This window comes from Prionailurus bengalensis, chromosome B4 (genome assembly GCF_016509475.1).
Source record: "Prionailurus bengalensis isolate Pbe53 chromosome B4, Fcat_Pben_1.1_paternal_pri, whole genome shotgun sequence".
NCBI classification, from domain to species: domain Eukaryota; kingdom Metazoa; phylum Chordata; class Mammalia; order Carnivora; family Felidae; genus Prionailurus; species Prionailurus bengalensis.
The window spans coordinates 41,895,595-41,918,772 of record NC_057358.1 but is presented as its reverse complement, the minus strand read 5'-3'; the positions used below and the strand labels follow the sequence as shown (position 1 = coordinate 41,918,772).

Genomic DNA, 23,178 nt, shown 5'->3' with positions numbered 1-23,178 from the left:
GCCTGTTTCCGATTCTGTGTCTCCCTCTCTCTCTGCCCCTCCCCCACTCATGCTCTGTCTCTCTCTGTCCCAAAAATAAATTAAAAAAAAAGTTGAAAAAAAAATTTTAAGAAATATTGGTTGAATAAATGAATGTGTTTACATGTGCATGTCTCAGGGTCTGAATGGTAAGTTCTTTTTTTTTTTTTTAATGTTTATTTTAAGCAGAAGCAGGGGAGGGACAGAAAGGGAGGGAGAGAGAGAGAATCCCAAGCAGTCTCCATGCTGTCAGCTCAGAGCCCAACGAGGGGTTTGAACTCACGAATCATGAGATCATGACCTGAGCCAAAACCAAGAGTTGGATGCTTAACCGACTGAGCCACCCAGGCACCCCTGAATGGTAAGTTCTTCTTAGGCCTGATATTCTCCCATCCATATGAAGAATTCCTTCTACAACAATCCCCAAATTCCACATGAATTATTTCACTGAGTAATCTGTGGGCGAAAGGCTTCAGCCTCAAACCCCCACTCTCCGATGACTGTTTTGGACAGGGCAGCCTATACTGCCCCCGACAGGCAGAATGAAGCACAACACTACTTCACCACATTGGACCTCACTCCAAACACATTGAAAATCTCTTCCATGATCTTTTTTTTTTTTTTTTTTCTGTTTTGAGGACTCCCCCCAACCCCTCCCTTCCTTCCAGCCACCTTGGCAGGGTGGAAATAGAAGAGTCCTTTGGGGGATATTCCCAGCCTCTTTCTCATGATGAGTTCTTAGGGGCTAGTAGACAGACCTCAGAACTTTGGGACAAACCCATCCACAAACACCTTTCAGGCCTGAGTACATTAAGATGACATTTTTTTAAGTATTCAAAAAAAAAAAAAAAAAAGGAAGGCTCTGATTTTGGTGGAGAAGGAGAGACCAGAGGTATGTTACTGAGCACATTTCCCACATGTTATTCCAGGAGAGTATCGTGTTGCTCATGAAAGCATGCTGACCGATGCAGTGGGCGTGGAGCTGCCAGAAAGTGCTTCAGGTACCCAGAGCTCAGCCTGGGGTAGTGACCACAGTGACAAGTGACCACAATGACAATGACAAGGGCTGGAGAGAGGAAGGAAGGTCTCATGCAGCATACTGAAGTAGCTGCAAAGCACTTTGCACAAGGATGACGATATAGCTTATTGTCCAAACCAGGACTCCTTTGAAAGAGAAGAAGGGTGCTATTAATAACTACACCAGGACAACCAGAGTAAACTGGGACTGTTCCAACCAAACGGGGACATATGCTCTCCCAATGGGTGACCCTAAAGAGTGTTCTGGAAGATTGGATAAAGTTGGTCCACCAAAGCTACAAAGAGAGAGAGAGAGAGAGTTAATACCCTGGTGGGTAAAGCACTAACAATCTTATTAGGCCTATCAGACTCACTCAGGGAGCTGATGACCATCATGGGGAGGTAGGAACACTCTTGCCTCTAAGAATTTCTTAGAGGCAATAAAGTGAATCAGGGCGGGTGAAAACAAGTGCTAAAGTGGCCAATATTGTTCGGGCTGATAGGTGGTTAGATGGGCGTATGAGGAAGGACTGGTATAGTGAAGCGACCAAAAGAACGTCAGAGACAAAGAACACAGTACCCAGCCCGTAAGCCTTGTGATCCAGTGGCTGGTTGGGCACCCCTTCCTTCCAGGGCAGATCCCTGGGGGCTCATGTCATGGTCCCCTTCCTCCCAGAGGAGGTCTCTTGGGGCTCGTGCCATAGTCCCTCTTATTCATGGGCAGTTGCTGCAGGTCCCAGCTTTTTACCTGCAGAGGGCAGTAGAAGGCTTCCTCCTCTGCGGCTCCATTTGCCTCCTCCTGCTGCAATTGGCACCAAGTGACCCAATCTGGACGTCCAAGGCCCATCATGCTTCCTGCCCATGGGCGAAGAAGGCCACAGTCAGCTGCCTTACGTACTCTGACACCCAATAAGAAGGCAGGACCTCAGACAGCGGCTGTATCTCAAAATTTCCTCTTCAAGGCCTGGTGGAAGGAAGAGTACAGGCCAGGATGTGAGGAGGAGTCCACGGAGGTGAATTCTACTCACTTCCACCAGAGTCTTCCTTTCTCCACTGTGAGGTGGCATCCTGGGGCCTCCACATGGCCATTGGTCTTCTCCCCAGAGCACCCGGTATGGAAAGAAAGGGCACAGAGAGAGACAACCACAGTCCGGGGAGTGATTAACAGAGAACCAGGAGCATAAAGAAATAGAAATAGTCTTTGAAATAGAGAAGCTTTTAAAAGTGAACACCTGGCAGCATCCCCCCAGAACTTTCCTTCAGCTTCTCCTTCAAGTCAAGTCTGGGTGTTGGTGGATAAGAGGTCTTCTCAATCTCAGAGATATCAAGCCTCAATTTGGGCAAAAACTATCTCCAATATTTTAGCCATTCCTGAGCCAGGTAGTAAGTTGTGTCTACTCTAGAGATTTTTTTTAACAGTCATTCTGGGAATTACTATATTTCCAGTGATCTTCTGTTCCTCCTGCTTCTCCAGGCCACAGCCCTCACTTGGGCCAAACCTTCTCACTTGACCTGGAGTAAGATGGACCTGTCTTCCAATTGTAGATGAAAACCAGAAAGTATTTCATATGCCATTTGTCAACTTTCTCTTTTGTACATTTTAAGCTTCTCAGGCCTGCCTTTTTTACCCTCTAGATACCCTAAAATGAAATTCTGGTGCCTGGTTTTAAAAAGCAAGCCCCACAAATACTAACAAAATAAATCTCGGTGAGATGAGGAGACTATATTCCCTCTTATCCTAGAGTTGCAGAAAATCAGACACAATTCTGCCTCATAGAGTTGATTCTGATAAAGTGGTAAATCAAGAACATTCAGTCCCACTGGTGTGAAAACATGCAATCCTGTTCTATGTTATATTTATATCATCTTTGGAAGTGTAATTTGTGCAAAGGAATCTTTAAGACATTCAGCTATCAGCGATGATTGCTATATGACCAATACAATGTAATCTATAAATCTTGAAAGTCTGCAACTCTGGTTGGCTGTTGATAACTTATTACTCTGAAAACAATATTTAAATTAACCTCTTCGGTTTTCAAAGGCATAAATACTTGTGAGATTGATGTTTGTTTTTTTGTTTGTTTGTTTGTTTGTTTGTTAGACCTTTGGGACTCTCTTGTCCTTTCAAGCATAAAGGTAAAATCCCATTTCTCTGTTTCAATTTCTTTTTCAAAGAGTTTTAGAGTCTGTGACAATTTGACAAGCACCTGGGTGGCTCAGCTGGTTGAGCATCTGACTCATGATTTCGGCTCAGGTCATGACGTTGCAGTTCTTGGGTTCGAGCTCCAAGTTGGGCTCTGTACTGACGGTGTGGGATTCTCTCTCTCTCTACCTCTCTCTCTCTCTGAGCCTCTCCACTCATGTTCTCTCTGTCTCTCTCAAAATAAATAAGCTTTAAAAAAACTTTTTTTAAAGATCTGTGATGATGTTTTTTTAAGTTTATTTATTTATTTTGAAAGAGAACACAAGCAAGGGAAGGGCAAAGAGAAAGGGGGAGATAGAGAATCCCAAGCAGGCTCTGCACTGTTAGCATGGAGCCCGACACGGGGCTCAATCCCACAAACTGTGAGGTCATGACCTGAGCTGAAATCAAGAACAGGATGCTTAATCAACTGAGCCACCCAGGTGCCCCAAGGGTCCGTGATCACTTGAAATAACAAGAAGAATCCTTGCCCAGTAAAGATAGGAATCAGCCTTGTGGGAAGAGCTGGAAAAAGAAACAGGGGGGAGCAGCTTAACCCCAAGTTCAATTAACTTGAGGGGATTTGGAATTTGTGGCCCACAGCACCCTTTCCCTGGGGGTGATATAAGGAAGACAAATGCTCTGACCATGATATTTGGGGGCACCATCTCCACTGCACCCCTATTACTTGGGAGCAATACAGCTTCCCAAGTACAATAGGAAGTTAGTTGCCTTCGCAAGTCAGAGGCTCCCCAGAAAGGTGGGGTGATGTGAGGCTCAGAGGAGAGGAAGCTGTCAGAGCTAAAGCTTGGATGGGGGAGGAGGATCAAAGGCCTGGAGGAAGGGAGGAAAGCAGTGGGGGCGAGGGACAAATGAAGGAAGAAGTAACGAGAAGGAGAACACATGACCAGGGACCTGAGTGGTGTGCGTGGGCCCAGAGTAGACGTTCCTTCTGAAATGGGGGTGAGAGGGATTGCCTCCCAAGCTCCCCCTTGGACTGAAGGTGGCAGAGGGATGCTCCAGGAGAGAGGGTAGCCCAGAGGGATGGCGCTCGAGAAGGAGCCTGGTCATGTGGGATGACCCAGGGAGAGCCTGGAAGGAGCTGCTTGTTGCTATCACAGGATTACAAAATATCACAGAGGTATACCATTTTTAGTATGTTTTATACCTTTAGATTTTTCTTACTCTCTTACTAGGGCTCTGTTACAGCCCTGTGTGTTTTGTTGCCTGTGTGGGGTAAGGGAAGGATCCTGCAAAAGAAGGGGAAGCAGGAAAAGTCAGGTCCCCAAGACTGGTAGCAGGAAAGCACTTGGCAAGGTGATAGTGGGGCTGGAAGAAGGGGAATTTGAGGGTTAATGTGGAAGGGGGAGAGAAGAAGCCGGCTAAGGGACCTTCTACCCACAGAGTCAAGTTTCAAGAGCACGGGTGGGTGGCGTGTTAGCCATCAGGGACGGTGAGCCAAGTAGCCACAGTCCCTGCCTTAATGGAGCTAGTAGCTGGCCCAGTGCACGGCTTGGGAGTGTCCCTAAGGGTTTCTGGAGAGCGTCTGGAAAGCAGAGTGGACCAAGAGCACTGGAGTGAGTGAGGAACCATTCTCGGCATATGGCAGCCTTTGCGGCTAGCAGAATGGAGGGGGAAAGGGTAAGTCCAACTATTGGACAAAACCATCATGTTAGTTATAACTCTGAGCCCCAGAGGTGTGCGGGCGTGCCTAGACGGGGCACACACACACAGAGGTGTGCCCTCCACGGGGCTGGAGTCCACGCCCAGCACGGGACCCTGTGCTGGTGCTGCAGATTCACCCCACATCTGCCTGCCATCCCCCAACCCCTCCGCTTTGGGATCACAGCGGGGCTGCTCTGAGCTGGTTTTGAGGGCGGCAGGGCTCTCCACTGGGCAGCCCTCCCTGGTCAGAGGGAGTTGTGTCCTCACATACTGGCCGTCCACATACCTGCCTCCTTTGAGGACAGGAACATTGGCCTCCACAAGGGCTTCCCGCCCCCCACCAAGCCATGGGTGAGTGTCCCTCCTGGAGGCGCAGGGAGGGCGGGCTCTGCCGCCAGCCATGGCCTCTGGCGTCTGTCGAAAGAAGCGTGAGTCTGGGCCTGACCCCAGACCTGCCCCAGCATGACCCCACTGGACAAGCAGCTCCCAGGGGTTGTGGGCAGAATTCAAAAGACAACCTCAGCAAGTGCCCCCACCCATCCTGGATGAGGAGAGAGGAGGAAGGAGTAGCTCCAGTTCATGGGTCACAAACTTTCATTTCTACAAGATGCAGTCTGGTAACATAAATGAGTGGAAAAATCAGGGAGGGAGACATATGGCCATTAAAGGTGACAGCCCTAACTCAGAGGGAGCGACCCTACCGTGTGATACATGCATGAGGCAAAAATTAGTTTTAAGTAGTACACAAGACTCAAGAGTCAGCACCTTCCCCAGCCCCCGATGTCTTCTGAGGGCAAATATGGTTTTTGGAGAGGTCTTTCCTCTAAATCGTGGTGGGCAAACTATTCCCGAATCAGACAGCAGGTGGCGCGCAACTCAGAGAATTGAAAAAAGAACTGCGGCATTTACTTAACTCATTTCCAGTAACTTCTCCCTCCTCCCCCACAAGGCCTTCCCCAGCCCCACCTCCTGTTCCCCGGCGTGGGCCAAGCCTCCCAGATGTCCAGTTCCAGATGCCTGGTCTCAGAGTGGGGAAATTACCTCTGGAGAAGCCCCCACTCCACAAGCTGCCAAGGCAAGATGTGAGTGTGCCCTTGAAGAGGCCTGGAAGAAAGGGAAGTGGCCCTGGGGCGGGGGAGGGGGAGGCAGACCCAAGGACACACACACACACACAACACACACACACACAGCCAATTAATGCCCAGGGAGCTGGAATTTGCCTGTAGCCTCTAGCAGCCTTCCCCAGCCTTCCTGTCCGAGCCAGGAAACTAACATATTGAAATGTCCCTCCCTCCTACCACCATTGCTCCCTCAGATCCCGGGGGGGGGGGGTTGAAAATTGCTGAAGCAGGGAGCAGCCCCCTACTTTGAGACTGGCCAGGGAGATGAGCAATGGTGGAAAACTCACAGTCCAAGCTCAGGCTGGCTAGGAGGCTCAGGGTGAGGAGGGACGATGAGGGAGTGGCCAGCAGGTGCCGGGGGCCCCAAGGACTGAGGCCACAGCTCTGTGGCCACATGTTGCTCTCACCCACGCACAGGTGGTGGCTACTCCTCTGGGGAGTCCTCCAGGCTTGCCCCACACAGGGCTCCGTGCTCTTGGCCCAGCGGCTACCCCAGCAGCTGACATCCCCCGGGTATCCAGAGCCATATGTCAAAGGCCAAGAGAGCAGCAGTGACATCGAGGCTCCAGAGGGCTTCGCCGTGAGACTTGTCTTCCAGGACTTTGACCTGGAGCCGTCCCAGGACTGCGGGCAGGACTCTGTCACAGTGAGCTGTGGTGGGGGTCCTGGAGGGACTCTGGGGAGGAAGGCTCCCGGCCTGGAGCCCAGAGGCAGGGGGGTGTGGCTGTGCCCTGAATGGCAAAAGATGGCTGACGAGTCCAAGTCAGGGGCTCAGGCAGCTTACCTGGGAGGCCAGGATCTGCCCCAGGGCACAGCCTTCAACCAGCGGCCCTGTCCCTGCCCGCGTTACCGTGTGGGCCCCACAGAGCAAAAGAGCAAAAAAGACTTCCCTGCCTTTGGAAGTCGTACAGAGGGACACACAAGTACCGCCAAACCCTGGAGTAAAAGAGCGGGACTCACGTATCAGTCGTTTAAAGATCCATCGAGTATTGGTGGAGCGCAGGCTCTGTCAGATCAGGAGGCTGGGCGTAAATAATCACAAAAGACCAGGTGACGGTTCAAGTTGCAGAATAAGAACACTCTAGAAACGGCCCCTTATCTTGTCTCTTGGGTTAAATTTTATTCCTATCGAAATAATACCGTGCACATAGTTCTTTTTAAAAATGAGTATCGTCCAAGGCTTATCAGGAAAACAGCGTCTCCAGCCTTCTTCCCAGCCCCACTGCCCCTCCCGGGGAAGCACCTACAGTTCATGTAGCTGCTCCGTCTGGCATTTACGCCCATATGTATAAATAGCATGCTTATTATGTTACTTTTTGCATCTGATCACTTAATATCTAACTATAGAAGATGAGGACTCTATTTACCTCTCTTAGACCTTCCACATGTCCCCACCCCCATCATCCCTGTCAACCACCATTAGCATTTCTAGTTAACTCTGTACTCATTATTTGCATTCTCTTGACTTTAAAACATTCACTTCAGGGGCGCCTGGGTGGCTCAGTCGGTTAAGCCTCCGACTTCAGCTCAGGTCATGATCTCATAGTTCATGAGTTTGAGCCCCACGTAGGGCTCTGTGCTGACATCTCGGAGCCTGGAGCCTGCTTCATTCAGATTCTGTGTCTCCCTCTCTCTCTGCCCCCTCCCCTGCTCCCGCTCTAACTCTCTCTCTCTCTCTCTCAAAAATAAAGAAAACATTAAAACAATTAAAATATTCACTTCTGAGCATATGGTGTACCATAATTCTATGTCCTTGTTTCTCCAACTTTTGGGTCTCCCAGGAGTCGGTAACCACATGGAATTTTAGGGGGTTTCTGTTTGTTTTTGATTTGATTTTTAGTTTGTTTAGTTCTGTCTGTAACTAATCTCCCCAGACTCTTAGCCAGGACAGTAAATATCCTCTCTATATAATCGACACAATCAACCACACATCTCAATCTCTAGTCCTCCTTTGTACTGGTGACATCCCCCTGAAGAGCTCTTGGTGATTCATCTCCTCAGTCTGAGTCCCCTGCTGTCTAGAGCCTCAGGCATTCTGGGAGTTCCCTACCCTTCCTTCTGGGCATTTCCTTTACGTGTCCTGTGTTGGAACTGAATCCCGTATCATTCTCTTCTTGGTATAGTACCCCATTTGGGGGAGAACATTCTGCTCCAGAAAGAGCAAGAGAAAATAACTTGTAAAGGATCGTACATACCCTGAATGTCCCAGCTCTACCCTCACCATTGATGGACAATTGTTGATATGAGTCTTTTTCTACTCATTGTACAGGTTTTTTTTTAACCTAGAGACTTTTTATTATTTTTATTTGTGTTTGTTCACTTTATTTATTTATTTAGTTAGTTTCAGCGGTGGCGGGAAAGGGCAGAGGGACAGAGAGAACCTTAAGCAGGCTTCATGCCCAGCATGGAACCCAACACGGAGCCCAATGCAGGACTCGATCTCACAACCGTGAGTTCATGACCTGAGCCAAAATCAAGAGTCAGTCACTTAACCAACTGAGCCACCCAAACACCCCTAATGTAGGGACTTTTTTTTTCCTTTTTAAATGTTTATTTATTTTTGAGAGAGAGACAGAGACAGAGTGTGAACGGGGGAGAGGCAGAGAAAAGGGAGACACAGAATCCAAAGCAGGCTCCAGGCTCTGAGCTGTCAGCGCAGAGCCTAATGCGGAGCTCGAACTCACAAACCATGAGATCATGACCTGAGCTGAAGTCGGATACTTGTCTGAGCTACCCAGGCGCCCTCTAACGTAGAGACTTTTTAAATCTAATTCTTCAATTCTGGGAATGTTCTTACATTTTTTTTTTTTTTTACTGAAGTATAGTTGTCATACAATGTTATCTTAATTTCAATTGTACAAAATATTGAATACACAATTCTGTACATTGCTCGGTGCTTATCCCAATAAGTGTAGTCACCATCTGTCACCATACAATGTTATTATAATATTATTGATTATTGATTACATTCCTTGTGCTGTACTTTTCTTCTCCATCACTTAATCATTTTTTAAAGTTTTTACTTAAATTCCAGTCAACATGCATTGTAATATTAGTTTCAGGTGTACAATATAGTGATTCAACACTCAACATACAACACCCTGTGCTCATCACAACAAGTGCCCTCCTTAACCCCCATCACCTATCTCCCCACCCACCAGTCATGTATTATTTGTTAAGTTCCAGATGTCTGCTTTCTGTATTTTCTCTTTCTGGAACTCCTGTGATTGAGTTGTTGTAGATTCCGGACTGATTCTCTCGTTTTGTTAATCCATTCTGTTCTGTTTTCCGTCTCTTTTTCTTTTTGTTCCACTTTCTGGAAGATCTCTTCATTTTAAATAACATTTTAATCAATTTTTTTCTGCTAACATTTTTTCACGTCTAAAAGGTCATTCTTCAAAACGTGCCTTTTTATAAAATACTGTTCTTGTCTCATTGAGGCCATATCTACTTCTTTCCCTCTACGGGGATTATTTTTAAAGGTTTCTTCTGTCCCTTGTATTATCTCTGCCTCACCCAAGTTCCCTTTTATTGTTCATTTGTTTTGGTCTCTGTTTTTTGTGTTAGAAACCATCCTATAATGTCTGATAATCCTTGGCTCTCCATTCATATTTAAGAGTGAAATACTTGGCTGGCACTGGGTTCTCTGTGTGGGTAGCTAAAACTTGTGCAGTGACAGTTTCAGAAATAGAGTTATCAACACGGTGACCTATTTGTGCTATTGGGCGCCTCCCAGATATTAGCTCGCAGAAGTATTTTCCTTGGGGACAGCCGACCTCAGATCAGAATCCTCTGGCCTCCTGCTCAGGGTTGCTGACATTCTGGCAAACAAGCAGAGAAGGGAATCTCATTGTTTGCCACGTGGACTTCCACCTAATCCCTCTGCTCTCAGTTGTGGTTTTCACCTCCTCCATCAAGTGGGCTGGCGGACCCCAAGTCCAGGCTGTCTGGCTCACGCTCAGGTCATCTGCCAGGATGAGCCAGAGGAGTTGCCCGGATGCACAGGGTGGGCAAAGGGATCCAGAGTTCTGAGGTCTCCCCGCATAGGCTTTCCATCAGCCCTTCCTTCGTCCTCATCCTCAGGGGCTCCTGGTTACCCCAGTTTCTGGAACCTCCCTGGGTTGTGTGATGAGAATCTGCCCGCTCTGTGTTGGTTTCTATCCTTGCAGACTCATTGCCATGGTCCATCTCCATTCTATCTTCCAAAGTGTGGACAGCTCTCATCCGCTGTCACGCCGTCCTCTCTCTTTTTTGTCCTTGCTCGCGTAATACCATTTTATCCCTTTGCTGTCACGTTGGTGGGATTTGAGGTGGGAGAGGAGATAAATGCGTGTGTGTAGTGCTTCAGATTTAACTGGCAGTCGGGACTATACTTCCTTCAATTCAGCCTTTGTCCGTTGAGCACCTACCGTGAGCCCCGCTCTTCTCAGTCACGGACAGTTGTGATCTTGGCCTGACTCTTCCTTGTCAATGAGGGACTTTAAGCTCAGGAATAGGACTCTTCCCTCCTCTCTGTGTCCAGAGCAAAGCACACAGACACCTCAAATGCAGAATTCAACACCCTGTAGTTCAGTTCCGTTTTTACTTGTCAGTGTACTCAGCCAGCCTGTGGGCTCCTCGGTAGCAGAACTGTGTGTTTGTATCTATACCCCCCCCCAACACCTAGCACGGTGTTCTATTGCCTAGCACATAGAACATAGCCAATAACTTTTTATTAAAAGAATAAATGAGGGGCGCCTGGGTGGCTCGGTTGAGCGTCCAACTCTAGATTTCAGCTCAGGTCATGATCTCACGGTTCATGAGATCGAGTCCCGCATCGGGCTCCATGCTGTCAGCGTGGAGCCTGCTTGGGATTCTCTCTCTCTTCCTCTCTCTGTCCCTCCCCAGCTCATGTTCTTTCTCTCAAAGTAAATAAATAAACTTAAAAAAATAAATAAAGGATTAAACGAAAGAATGAGTGGAACCCAAGCCTCTGTAGAACACACAACAAAATGAATTTTGAACGAGCAGGTGGCTCCGCGTGAAGATGCTGGACAGCTATCATAGGGCGTGATGTTGTCCTGGCTAGAAGAGGACTTACGGGCCATTTTATAGGAGGTTTCGCTTTATAGGAGGAAACTGAGAGCTGGAGTAGTTAAGAAACCACCCCCCCCCCGCCATGTCACACGGGGAGTCGGGGCAAAGTCTGGAATTTAACACAAGTCTGATGACTTGCAGCGGGTGTTCATTCTACGTGCTAGTTAGACTCTTAAGTGACTTTAGTTAGCCAACAGCTCGTAAGGAAGAGGAAGAAGAAAACTGGAGCATTTAACAACCAAGTATATCAGTAAAGGACCATTTTCTAGGGTAAAATGCTTCTTCCCCAAGAGGTAGGTCTCTGAAATAGGGAGATTAGTTTTGTTGATGTTCTAAGGAAGCAAAAGCATTGGGACAAAACTTTTCTTTGTGCCAACTTCCACCCAGCTGCTGTGACCATGAAGAGACGGGCTGGATGGGGTCTTAAGGGAATTCGAGATTCGGAGAGAATGAGGAAGCAGAGAGCTAGCAAGAACCCAGAGTATGTGTGTCAACATGAAGGTTCAGAAATCAAATGAGCTGACCAGTGAGCGGTGCACCAGAACAGAGATTAGGCACGAAGCATGGACCGGGGGGACTCCTTCCAAGGTGCCCTTCCTTGGATTGGGGAACCCACAGGAAGGGATTTGAGCCGGGGGGAGGCAGCCAGAAGGGACAGAAACAGAGACAGCCTGCTCAACGAACATATTAAGCACAATAGCCAACGTACACACACCATGTCCATAGATTTCACCCCGTGTCAGTGGCCACCGTTAAGTTTATGGAGTATAGGCAGAGGAACATTCCAAAAGAAGAAGAACAGGAAAGCGAGGAACCCAAGGGGCTCAGTCTTTGCAAAGGGTCTTTGCCTCACAGACGTTGGTCCTAGGAAGTTACTCGAACTGGAAGGTGATGGGAGTGGAGGAGGCTGGATGGGAAGGACTTACGTCTGTATATTGTTTGATTCAAGGCTCTGGCGCTCTATGTACCATTTGGAGCGTCAGAGAGTCAGTGGTGAGCAAAATAGATGTAATTCCTGCCTTCTTAGAATTGAGAATCCAGTGGACTGTTTGGAGAAACCCTGAGGTTCCCAAGGAGCTTCTTGAAAGGAGGTAACTATGGTGGGCTTTGAGGTAATTATGGTAGGCGAAAGAAATGTGCGAGGTATCTGGTCATGGATGAAAGAAACCTGGGTGTCAGTAATGCAACAGAAAGCTACTTGAGGAAATCTCCCCGAGGGACAGCTTCTGGGCCCCAGAGGTGGGCAGACCTTCTAGAATCTACGCCCAGGACGTGACCCTGTGGTGCAGATTCACCCCACACCTGCCTGCCCACCCTCCCCTTTCCAGATCACAGCCAGTGGGATGGACCCGAACCGGTTTCTGTGGGCAGCAGGGCTCCCCGCTGGGCAGCCCCCCTGGTCAGAGGGAGTTTGTGTCCCCAGGGAATCGATTGCGGCTGACTTTCCGAGCACCCGCCTCCTCTCAGGACAGGACTACTGGCCTCCACAGGGGCTTCCTGGCTCTCTACCAAGCTGTGGGTGAGTGTCTGTCCCGGGGGTGCAGCCTCTGCCCACGGCCATGGCCCCTAGTATCCTGAAGTGACATGGGGAAGCTTGAGTGACTACTGAGGCAGGGACCAGTGATCCCTCCCGGCCCCACCTGTGCCCCAATTCAAAGAGCAGCCGCTGCTCGGTTCCAGCACTCCTTTTCCATGCAGACTTCTAGGCCAAATGCATACAGATCATCTCATCCTTCAAACGAAGCCAAAAATTCCAGATTTTTAAAAAATGTTTGTTTATTATGGAGAGACAGAGAGAGATAGAGCACGAGCAGGGGAGGGGCAGAGAGAGGAGGAGACACAGAATCTGAAGCAGGCTCCGGGCTCCGAGCTGTCAGCACAGAGCCTGACGTGGGGCTCAAACTCACAGATTGTGAGGTCGTGACCTGAGCGGAAGTCGGACGCTTAACCGACTGAGTCACCCAGCCACCCCCAAAATTCCAGATTTTTAAGTGAAATTCTAGATTTTCAAATGGTAACTCGGATTTTTTTTGGAAAGATAATGCTAGCACATGGTAATTTTTTTTAAATAACATAATATGGTGAATACAAATAATGTAATACGGTAATAATATAAGAAGTAAGTCTTCCTCTGATCTCTGGCCCTTAGTCCCTGGCTACCCTGTCCAGAAACAGCCCTGTTGTCCACTTCCTGGTATCTTTCCAAAGACATCTATGCCATTCAATTATACATATTCTTACAGGGAAGGAAAGGATTGCTGATGAAACGTCTTAAATGTAGTATTTTTCACACAATAATATGTCTTAAAGATCATCCCATGGGGGCGCCTGGGTGGCACAGTCGGTTAAGTGTCCGACTTCAGCCAGGTCACGATCTTGCGGTCCGTGAGTTCGAGCCCCGCGTCAGGCTCTGGGCTGATGGCTCAGAGCCTGGAGCCTGTTTCAGATTCTGTGTCTCCCTCTCTCTCTGCCCCTCCCCCGTTCATGCTCTGTCTCTCTCTGTCTCAAAAATAAATAAAACATTGAAAAAAAAATTTTTTTTAAAAAAAAGATCATCCCATGTACATGTGGCTAGCATTGCCTAATTCTTTTGAATGACCACACAATATTCCTTTGATTGATGCATGCAATGGATTTAACCAGCCCTCCACTGATACTTTGCTGCCACAAACATTGCTGCTAAGGGTATCCTTCCTTGTTTATACACCTTGAGCACGTGTACGAAGGTGAATTCTTAGACGTGTACATGTCAGGTGAAAAAAAAAACGCTTGCAATTTAAATCTTGGTATTGCTAATTTCCCTCCAAAGAAGTCTTGTTCATATATACTGACTAGCCATGTCTGAAACTACCTGTTTCCCTATACCCTATTTATCATGGTTATTTTCAAAATTTATCATTTTTTATGTTCATTGCTTTTTGAGAGAGACACATAGACCACGATCAGGGGAGCGGGAGGGGCAGACAGGGGGAGACACAGAATCCGAAGCAGGCTCCAGGCTCTGAGCTGTCAGCACGGAGTCCGACGCGGGGCTCGAACTCACGAACCACAAGATCATGACCTGAGCCGAAGTCGGAACGCTCAACCGACGGAGCCACCCAGGCGCCCCATTTCGGTTGTTCTAAACAAAAGATTGTGCAAGTCAGACTAAAATATGGCCGTGGGCCAGAATCGGGTCCCGGGGTTGCCAGCTCTAGGTCCTTATGACCACTGTTTTCCTACAGGGGTGAACCACAGTCGGCCCAGTGGGGGCTCTGAGGCCATCAGCATAGCTGAAGACAACTCCTCCAAGATCCAGAACCACTGCCAGGAGCCCTACTACCAGGCAGTGCCGGCAGGTAAGCCCCCACCTGCTGGGGAACTGGCTCCTACTTGCCTCACTCCCACCAGGAGGCCTGAGGCCTTCTGGCGCCCGCCACCCCCACCTCCCAAGGCTGAGCCTGTTTCTTTGCCTCCTGTCTTTTCACTCCTCAGGGGCACTCCCCTGCACAACCCAGGGCCTCTGGAAGGAGACACAGGATAGGGAGGAGCTTCCTCGCTGTGAACCTGGTGAGTAGTGACCTGCCATCGCCCCTCCGGTGGCCACTTCCCAAAGAAGTCTCAGCTGCACATGGGGCCTGTGGGAGCAGGACACGGAGGTTTAAGCCTTGGGGTAGAAAGGGAGAGATAAAGGCAGAAGTGCAGGGGAAAGGGGAACCAGGAGGGCGCAGAGAAGGAGAGGCAAGGATCTTGTCTCTTTTTCTTCAGGATCAAGAGATAACTGAGAAAGGAGGGGCGGCCGTGTGGCTCAGGCGGTTGGGCGTTCGACTTCGGCTCAGGTCCTGATCTCACGGCTCGCGGGTTCGAGCCCCGCGTCAGGCTCTGTGCTGACAGCGCAGAGCCTGGAGCCTGCTTCGGATCCTGTGTCTCCCTCTCTCTCTGCCCTCCCCGGCTCACGCTCTGACTCTCTCTCTCTCTCTCAAAATTAAAGAAAACATTAAAATTAACGACAACAACAAAAGAGATAACTGAGAAAGGAAAAGCAGGAAGGAAGTTCATCAAATGGGACAGTACAGGAGAAGAGGGGTCCGCAGAGTGGAAATAAGGGAAACCCGTCTCTTGGGATGGTCTGCTTGAAGCATATATAGACAGGCTCTCTGTCCCCAAAATATCTCCCTACCTAGATGTCACAGTGCCAGAAAGTCCACCATTTTTTTTAAAGACTCTTTATTAAGATACAATTTACATAACATAAGATTCACCAACTTCACCGTTTAAAAATGTCCAATGCAATCATTTTTTTAAATTTTTTTTTAACGTTTATTTATTTTTGAGACAGAGAGAGACAGAGCATGAACAGGGGAGGGTCAGAGAGAGAGGGAGACACAGAATCTGAAACAGGCTCCAGCTCTGAGCTGTCAGCACAGAGCCCGACGCGGGGCTCGAACTCACCGACCGCGAGATCGTGACCTGAGCCGAAGTTGGCCGCTCAACCGACTGAGCCACCCAGGCGCCCCTGTCCAATGCAATCATTTTTAATATGCTTGCAAGCTCGTGCCACCATTCCCACTAGTTCCAGAACATTTCCATCACCCCAAAAGGAAACCCCGTACCTCCATCTACCCTTCCCCGTCCCGTGGCAACCACTAATCTCTCTGTCTCCATGGATTTGCCTGTTCTGAACGTTTTCTATAATGGGAATCCTACAGTATGTGGCCTTTTGCCTCTGGCTTCTTTTACTTAGCGTCACGTTTTCAAGGGTCAGCCATGTGGGAACAGGTATCGGGATTCCATTCCTTTTGGTGGCTGAATGGGAGTCCGTTGTCGTGGGGATGCCCTGCCTTTTGCTCACCCATGCATCACGTGAAAGACATTTGGGCTGTTTCCACATTTTGCCCTTTATGGATCGTGCTGCTATGAGCCTTCGTGGGCACGTTTCTGTGTGAACATATGCTTCCTGTTCCCTTGGGTCTATCCCTGTGAGTGGAATTGCTAGGTCCCATCATACTTGTATGTTTAACTCTTTGAGGACTTGCCAGACCGTGTTCTGCTGTGGCTGCCTCATTTTACACGCCCACCAGCAAATACAAGGGTTCAAGTTCACCGTTTTGAAACCCACTTTTTTGAGTCCAAAGCACTGCCTTTCTAACCCAGTCGGAACAAACTTCTCAGGTCTCACTCCTGACCCTCAGAAGGCTCTCGGGCCAGCCTGAGCACTGTTTTGGGGGGTGGGTGGGAGGGCCGGTGATAGTGGAAGATGTTAAAAATGAAGGAAGGTCGGGACGCCTGGCTGGTTCAGTCGGTCAAGGATCCGATTTTGGTTCAGGTCATGATCTCACAGTTCGTGAGTTGGAGTCCCACATCAGGCTCTGTGCTGTGACAGCTCAGAGCCTGGAGCCTGCATCGGACTCCGTGCGTCCCTCTCTCTTTCCCCTTCCCCCGCTTGCACTCTCTCAAAAACTAAATAAACATAAAAATTTTTTTAAAAATGGAAGAAGGGGGCGCCTGGGTGGCGCAGTCGGTTAAGCGTCCGACTTCAGCCAGGTCACGATCTCGTGGTCCGTGAGTTCGAGCCCCGCATCAGGCTCTGGGCTGATGGCTCAGAGCCTGGAGCCTGCTTCCGATTCTGTGTCTCCCTCTCTCTCTGCCTCTCCCCCATTCATGCTCTGTCTCTCTCTCTGTCCCAAAAATAAATAAACGTTGAAAAAAAATTTAAAAAATAAAATAAAATAAAATAAAATAAAAATAAAAATGGAAGAAGAATATGCTAACTAATTTGGATGTAAATTAAAAATATATATAATTAAGTATTATGTTGAAAATAAATAAATAAAAGTTACCAAAAAAAAACTGAAAAAAAATAAAATAAAAAAATGAAGGAAGGGCACAGAAAACAAAGACAACAGACGCTGAGGACAACCTCGGCTGGCTGCATGATTGTGCTCAGGCTGGCCCCACCAAGAGTCTAGAGAAGTGGCTTTAAAATAGCTGAGGGACTTGTTGGGAAAGCACTGGGTGTTGTATGGAAACCAATTTGACAATAAATTATATTTTTAAAATTTTTTTTAAAAAATAGCTGAGGACTCTCTCTGTCCCAAAATAAATAAACGTTGAAAAAAAAATAAAAAAAAAAATAGCTGAGGAATGGGTGAAAGCGGTGAAGGGGATCAAGAGTACAGTTCACCACGGTGAGCACTGAGTAATGTGTAGAGTTGTTGGATCACTATATTGTACACGTGAAATTAATTACACTGGAATTAAAATTTTTAATCCCATTATTTTTTTTTTTAGCGTTTATTTATTTTTGAGACAGAGAGAGACAGAGCATGAACGGGGGAGGGTCAGAGAGAGAGAGGGAGACACAGAATCGGAACAGGCTCCAGGCTCTGAGCTGTCAGCACAGAGCCCAACGTGGGGCTTGAACTCATGAACCACGAGATCATGACCTGAGCCCAAGTCAGACGCTTAACTGACTGAGCCACCCAGGCGCCCCTTTAATCCCATTATTAAGGTAAAATAAATAAGTGATTTTTTTTTGAGAGAGAGAGACCAGGGGAGAGGGGCAGAGGGAGAGAGAGAATCCTACACAGGTTCCACACTGAGCATGGAGCCTGACACAGGGCTCAATCCCATGACTCTGGGATCATGACCTGAGCCAAAATCAAGACTGGGATGCTCATCACCCCAAGAGTGATTTTTTTTTTTAAAGTATCTGTGGAGACAGGAGAGAGAGCACTTCACAGAAGCAGGTCTTTCACAAGTGTATCTTTTTTTTTTTTAACGTTTATTTATTTTTTGAGAGACAGAGACAGAGCATGAGCAGGGAGGGGCAGAGAGAGGGAGTCATGGAATCTGAAGCAGGCTCCAAGCTCTGAGCTGTCAGCACAGAGCCCAACGTGGGGCTCGAACTCACGAGCAGTGAGATCCTGACCTGAGCTGAAGTCTGACAGCTTAACCCACTGAGCCACCCAGGCGCCCCATTCAACAAATGTATCCTGATGCAGCTGCTGATGACACCCGTACCCCTCTTCTCTTCCAGTCTGTGGCCGGCCACTCACCCCCATCGCCCAGAACCAAGAGGCCCTCGGTTCCTCCAAAGCCAAGTTGGGCAACTTCCCCTGGCAAGCTTTCACCAGTATCTACGGCCGTGGAGGGGGGGCCCTGCTGGGCGACAGGTGGATCCTCACCGCCGCCCACACCATCTATCCCAAGGACAGCGTCTTTCCCTGGAAGAACCGGAGGGTGGATGTCTTCCTGGGCCACACAAGCCTAGACGAGATGTTGCGGCTGGGAAGTCACCCTGTGCGCCGTGTGGTCGTGCACCCCGACTACCGCCAGAACGAGTCCCACGACTTCAACGGGGACATTGCCCTCCTGGAGCTCCAACACAGCGTCCCCCTCGGCCCCAGCCTCCTCCCGGTCTGTCTGCCCGACAGTGAGACCCTCTACCGCAGCGGCGTGTTGGGCTATGTCAGTGGGTTTCGGCGTGGAGAGGGGCTGGTTAACCACCGAGCTGAAGTACTCCAGGCTGCCCGTCGCCCCGAGGGCGGCCTGCCAGGCCTGGCTCCAAGAGAAGCAGAGGTCTGAGGTGTTTTCGGACAACATGTTCTGCGCTGGGGATGAGATGAGGCACCAGAGCGTCTGCCAGGGGGACAGTGGTGGCGTCTATGTGGTATGGGATGAGCACGCCCATCACTGGGTGGCCACGGGCATCGTATCCTGGGGCGTCGGGTGCGGCAAGGGCTATGGCTTCTACACCAAAGTGCTCAACTACCTGGACTGGATCAAAGGAGTGATGGGGGGGAAGGACTGACCCTGGGGCGCTTGAGCAGTGACCCTCAACTCTGGAGGCCCCCACCCCGAAAGGAGAGGGCTGGGAGCTCAGACTGGGCTCGGGGACGGGGATGGGGGCAGAGAATCTCTATTCGAGCTCCTGCTGCCCTATCCCTCATGCGACAGAACTCCTCCTCCTTCCCGAGGCCCCCCTCCTCCTCATCCTCTCCCTTCCTTCCAGTTTGCGAGTTTGTGCTCCACCCAAGGAATCCCTGTACATCTCAGCCGGTTGCCTTTAAACTTCATCTTCTGGGCGCTTGGGTGGCTCAGTCTCTAAACTTCATCTTCTGGGCGCTTGGGTGGCTCAGTCTTTAAACTTCATCTTCTGGGTGCCTGGGTGGCTCAGTCATTAAGTATTGGATTTCAGCTCAGGTCATCATCTCACGGGACTCCATGAGCTCCAGTCCCATATGGGGTGAGCTCCAGCCCCATCTCTCTCTCACCCCCCCCCCCCCCCCCCCCCCCCCCCCCCGTCCTGGGATTCTCTCTCTTTCTCTCTGTCTGTCCCTCGCTCACTTGCGCCCTCTCTCTCCCTCTCAAAAAATAAAATAAAGCCTGGGGGGACTCAGTTGGTTAAGCGTCCGACTTCCGCTCAGGTCATGATCTCACAGTCCTGGAGTTCGAGCCCCGCGTCAGGCTCTGGGCTGACAGCTCGGAGCCTGGAGCCTGCTTCAGATTCTGTGTCTCCCTCTCTCTCTGCCCCTCCCCTGTTCTCTCGCGCGCTCTCTCTCTCTCTCAAAAATTTTTAAAAACATTAAAATTTTTTTTCAATAAATAAAGTAAATAGTAATAATAAACTTCATCTCCTGCTGACATGGCTTCTTCTGTACTCTCCTGGGAGTCTGTCACCTTCTCATCCCCCTGTTCACGTGGAGTATGAGGGATGTGGTCCTAAATGCTTTCATTTCTGAAACATTCCAAAGCCCCTTTCCTGGACCTTCCCGCGTTCAGAGTTTCGGCTTCACCCCTCACCCTATCTCCTAGCTGCAGTTACCGAAGTGAATAGTTCGTTCTGTTTGACATCTGCCGCACACCAGGTGCTTCTCATGTTATTTCATGGACTCCTCACACCAGGTTTGCCATGGATGTGTTACGGGCCACATTTCACAGATGAGGAAACTGAAGCCCAGAGAGAGAAAGTGGCTTGCCCCAAACCCCCAGCGGATACCGGACAGCGAAGGCCGTCTGCTTTCTGGTACACCATGATACCTCCTGATTGTCCTCAAGACCTCCTGTACCTCCCCTACCCAGTCCCCACATCCTTACGGACGCCCCCTGGGAGTTCCTGCTTCGGTGAGATGCTCAGCCAACTGAGCCACCCAGGCACCCCAAGAGTGATTTTTTTTTTTAATGTCTCTGGAGACAGGAGAGAGAGAGAGCACTTCACAGATGCAGGTCTTTAACAAATGCATCGTGATGCACCTGCTCACACTTTCCTGCCGGCCGCACCTCCTGTGGACACCAAGCTGAGCCCAGCCCGGGGCTGGATGTTTCTACAGACAGCCTCCAGCACCACGGGACACCCCGGTCCAGGCTCCACCTGAGAAGACCAACTCTTTAACTTGTAGTAAGGACTCGAGGTGATTTACAGTGCAAGACCCGAGTAAAGTACAGTTGTTCACATGGAAATAGGAAATTAATGCCAGAACACAGAAGAGAGCCAATGTGCTAACATGGAAGGTCAAGTTAGCTATGTGGTTAAAGGTTGAATTGATCTTGAAAAACAGCAGGATGCAAAGTTGTACATACAGGTGGTTACGTCGATTTTTTTAAAACCATTTTCAAACCTATAGTATAAAAGACGATTAAAAATAGCCTAAAAGTTAAAAAAAAATACCCAAAAATATTAATCAGAAGTTGTTGTAGCTGGTATAATTTTGGCTGTTTTGTTTTCCCCAATCTTTTGTGTTTGCTAAACTTTGCTAAACTGTATTTAATGAGCATATCTTAGTTTTATTTTATTTATTTTTATTATTGAAAAAATGAGGGGTACCTGGGTGGCTCAGTCGGCTGAGCATCCAACTTTGGCTCAGGTCATGATCTCACAGTTCATGAGGTCAAGCCCCGCGTCAGGCTCTGTGCTGACAGCTCAGAGCCTGGAACCTGCTTCAGGTTCTGTGTCTCCCTCTCTCTCTGCCCCTTCCCTGCTTGCACTCTCTCTCTCAAAAATAAATAAACACTAAGGCTATTATAAATGGGAATACATTTCTTTTTCAGGAACTAGAAAAAGAAGAATAGAGAGTTAGCAGAAGGAAGAAAATAACAAAGATTAAAGCAGAAATAAACGAAATACAGACCAAAACAACAATAAAAAAAAAAAAGATCAGTGAAACTAACAGCAGGTTTTTTGAAAAGATAAACAAAATTGGGGCCCCTGGGGGGCTCAGTCGGTGAAGCGTCTGACTTCGGCTCAGGTCATGATCTCACGGTTCGTGGGTTCGAGCCCCGTGTTGGGCTTGCCAACTGTCAGTGAGGAGCCCGCTTCAGATCCTCTGTCCCCCCACCCCTGTCCCTCCCCTGTTCATGCTCTCTCTCTCTCAAAAATTAAAATAATTTTTAAAATATTTTTGTAAAAAATGTTTCTCCCAGCCAAGCCAAAAATTATATACCTATATCTATATAGAGCCATCTGTCTAGATTTAGATATACCCACAGAAGGAAACTTACCATAACTTTAGGAGAGAAACTTTTCCCCCCAGAATCAAATCCTGAGAGGAATGAACAATAAAATAGACCGTCTTCGATACTGGTTTTTTAGGCCAGGGCAGAAGCAATCTTCATTTGGCTGTTTCTTTCTATCCTTGGTGTAAGTTAGTCAAGGGTTCCTTTCAGTGGTCGGGCAGTGGGGAGGCAGGGCTGGGACTGAGCTGATGCGCCCCAGGTTTGTCACTTTCCAGTCATGTCGTCTACATCAGGACAGAACTCAGGATCCCTGGGACGGATGGGAGAGCTTCAGCTAAGACTTACCTTCTTGGACCACTGCTCCTTAACCCGTAACCTCTGCTATTCTGCCTCCACTGTGAACACCACACGAGACATACGCACAGCGCTGTCAGCCTGCTGACACGCAATTCGCTAAGCAAGGTTCCCCGTCTTTCTTGTCTCCTGATCTGGTCCTTATCCCTCTCCTCTATTTTTTTGCCTTTCCTAACCTGACAAGGTCATGGGTCATGTCAGGGATTAAGTCATGGATCAGCCCCGCCATCAGATCCGTTCCTCAGCTCTGACGTACAGGCCTGCTGGAGGAACCCTCCCGCACCTTGGTTGACCTTGCGTCTTCCCTGTGCCGGCTCTCTAAGTACATTCAGTGACGACTTGGCCACTGCCTAATGGGAAACTGCCCCATCTTTGTGAGTCCTCGCTATCCGTTGCCTGGGAAAGTGCCTGGCACATTAAAATAGGTACGTCCCTACATGGAGGAATGAGTGGGTAGGTGGAGCGGGTAGGTGGAGGGATGGAGGGATTAATCTCATTGGAGAAACAAGCGGGATACACTCCGAAGGTCTAAAAACTCAGACGACTGCTCTGCATGAGCTGCCCTATAAAACATGGTGCCATATTGGTATTTTGGTTTTGCCACATACGGTATTTGAGCCATGGCGAGTTGAGAAAGAAAGCCTTCCACAGAGAGCATACTTTTAAATTAGGAGACTATGCCCTGGAGCCCAGGAAAGATAAGAGTCCCCCACCCCCACCCCAGGACCTGGCTTTCTCTCAGAAAAGGCCAAGTCACTGTTGGTCCACAGCCACACTGTTGTTTGGCTAGCCCTAGGCAGCCATGACTCTCAGGGCCCCAATATTTGACCAGATGCCCAGAAGAAGAGATGTCTCTACCCCCGCTCAGCTTCCCTTGCCTCTCTAAAAGCCAACTTCACTGGCAGGCCTGAGCTCATTGAAGTGGGGAGGAAGCATCTTACAAGAGTCCCTAGTGCTGCTTTAGGGTCACCCTGACACAACAAGCCCTGTTCAGTGTTTGTCATTCAAGGATGAGTAGGCCGGGGCCCCAATGCAAACAAACTCCATTGTCTTCTTTCACTCCTGCAATGCCGTCTTCTACCTTGTTGTTCCTGGACATGAAAATCCTAACCATTCCTGGACCAGGGCCGTTGGGTGACTAAGGGCAGGACGAACCAGATTGATGGAACAGGTGATGCAGAAAAGAGAGTCTCCCTCAACAGCGATTTCCACTGCCTTTGGTGTAGGAACCTTGTAAAGACAACGGCGGTCCCTGAAGAAAATGAAAATTCAGATCAGATTTAGAAACCGCGAGGTCTGGGTTTTCCAAAC

At 48.8% G+C, this 23,178-nt stretch overlaps 1 protein-coding gene across 1 annotated transcript; it reads left to right on the top strand.

Annotated features, from left to right (window-relative positions):
* Nucleotides 1-5,864: 5,864 nt before the first annotated feature.
* Nucleotides 5,865-19,145, top strand: C1RL (complement C1r subcomponent like). The gene is given in 7 exon segments (XM_043561890.1): nt 5,865-5,964; nt 6,421-6,659; nt 12,419-12,598; nt 14,304-14,417; nt 14,554-14,628; nt 18,098-18,534; nt 18,536-19,145. Coding segments are annotated over 7 exon segments (1,464 nt in total). The 5' UTR covers nt 5,865-5,881; the 3' UTR covers nt 18,872-19,145.
* The last annotated feature ends 4,033 nt before the right edge of the window (nt 19,146-23,178 follow it).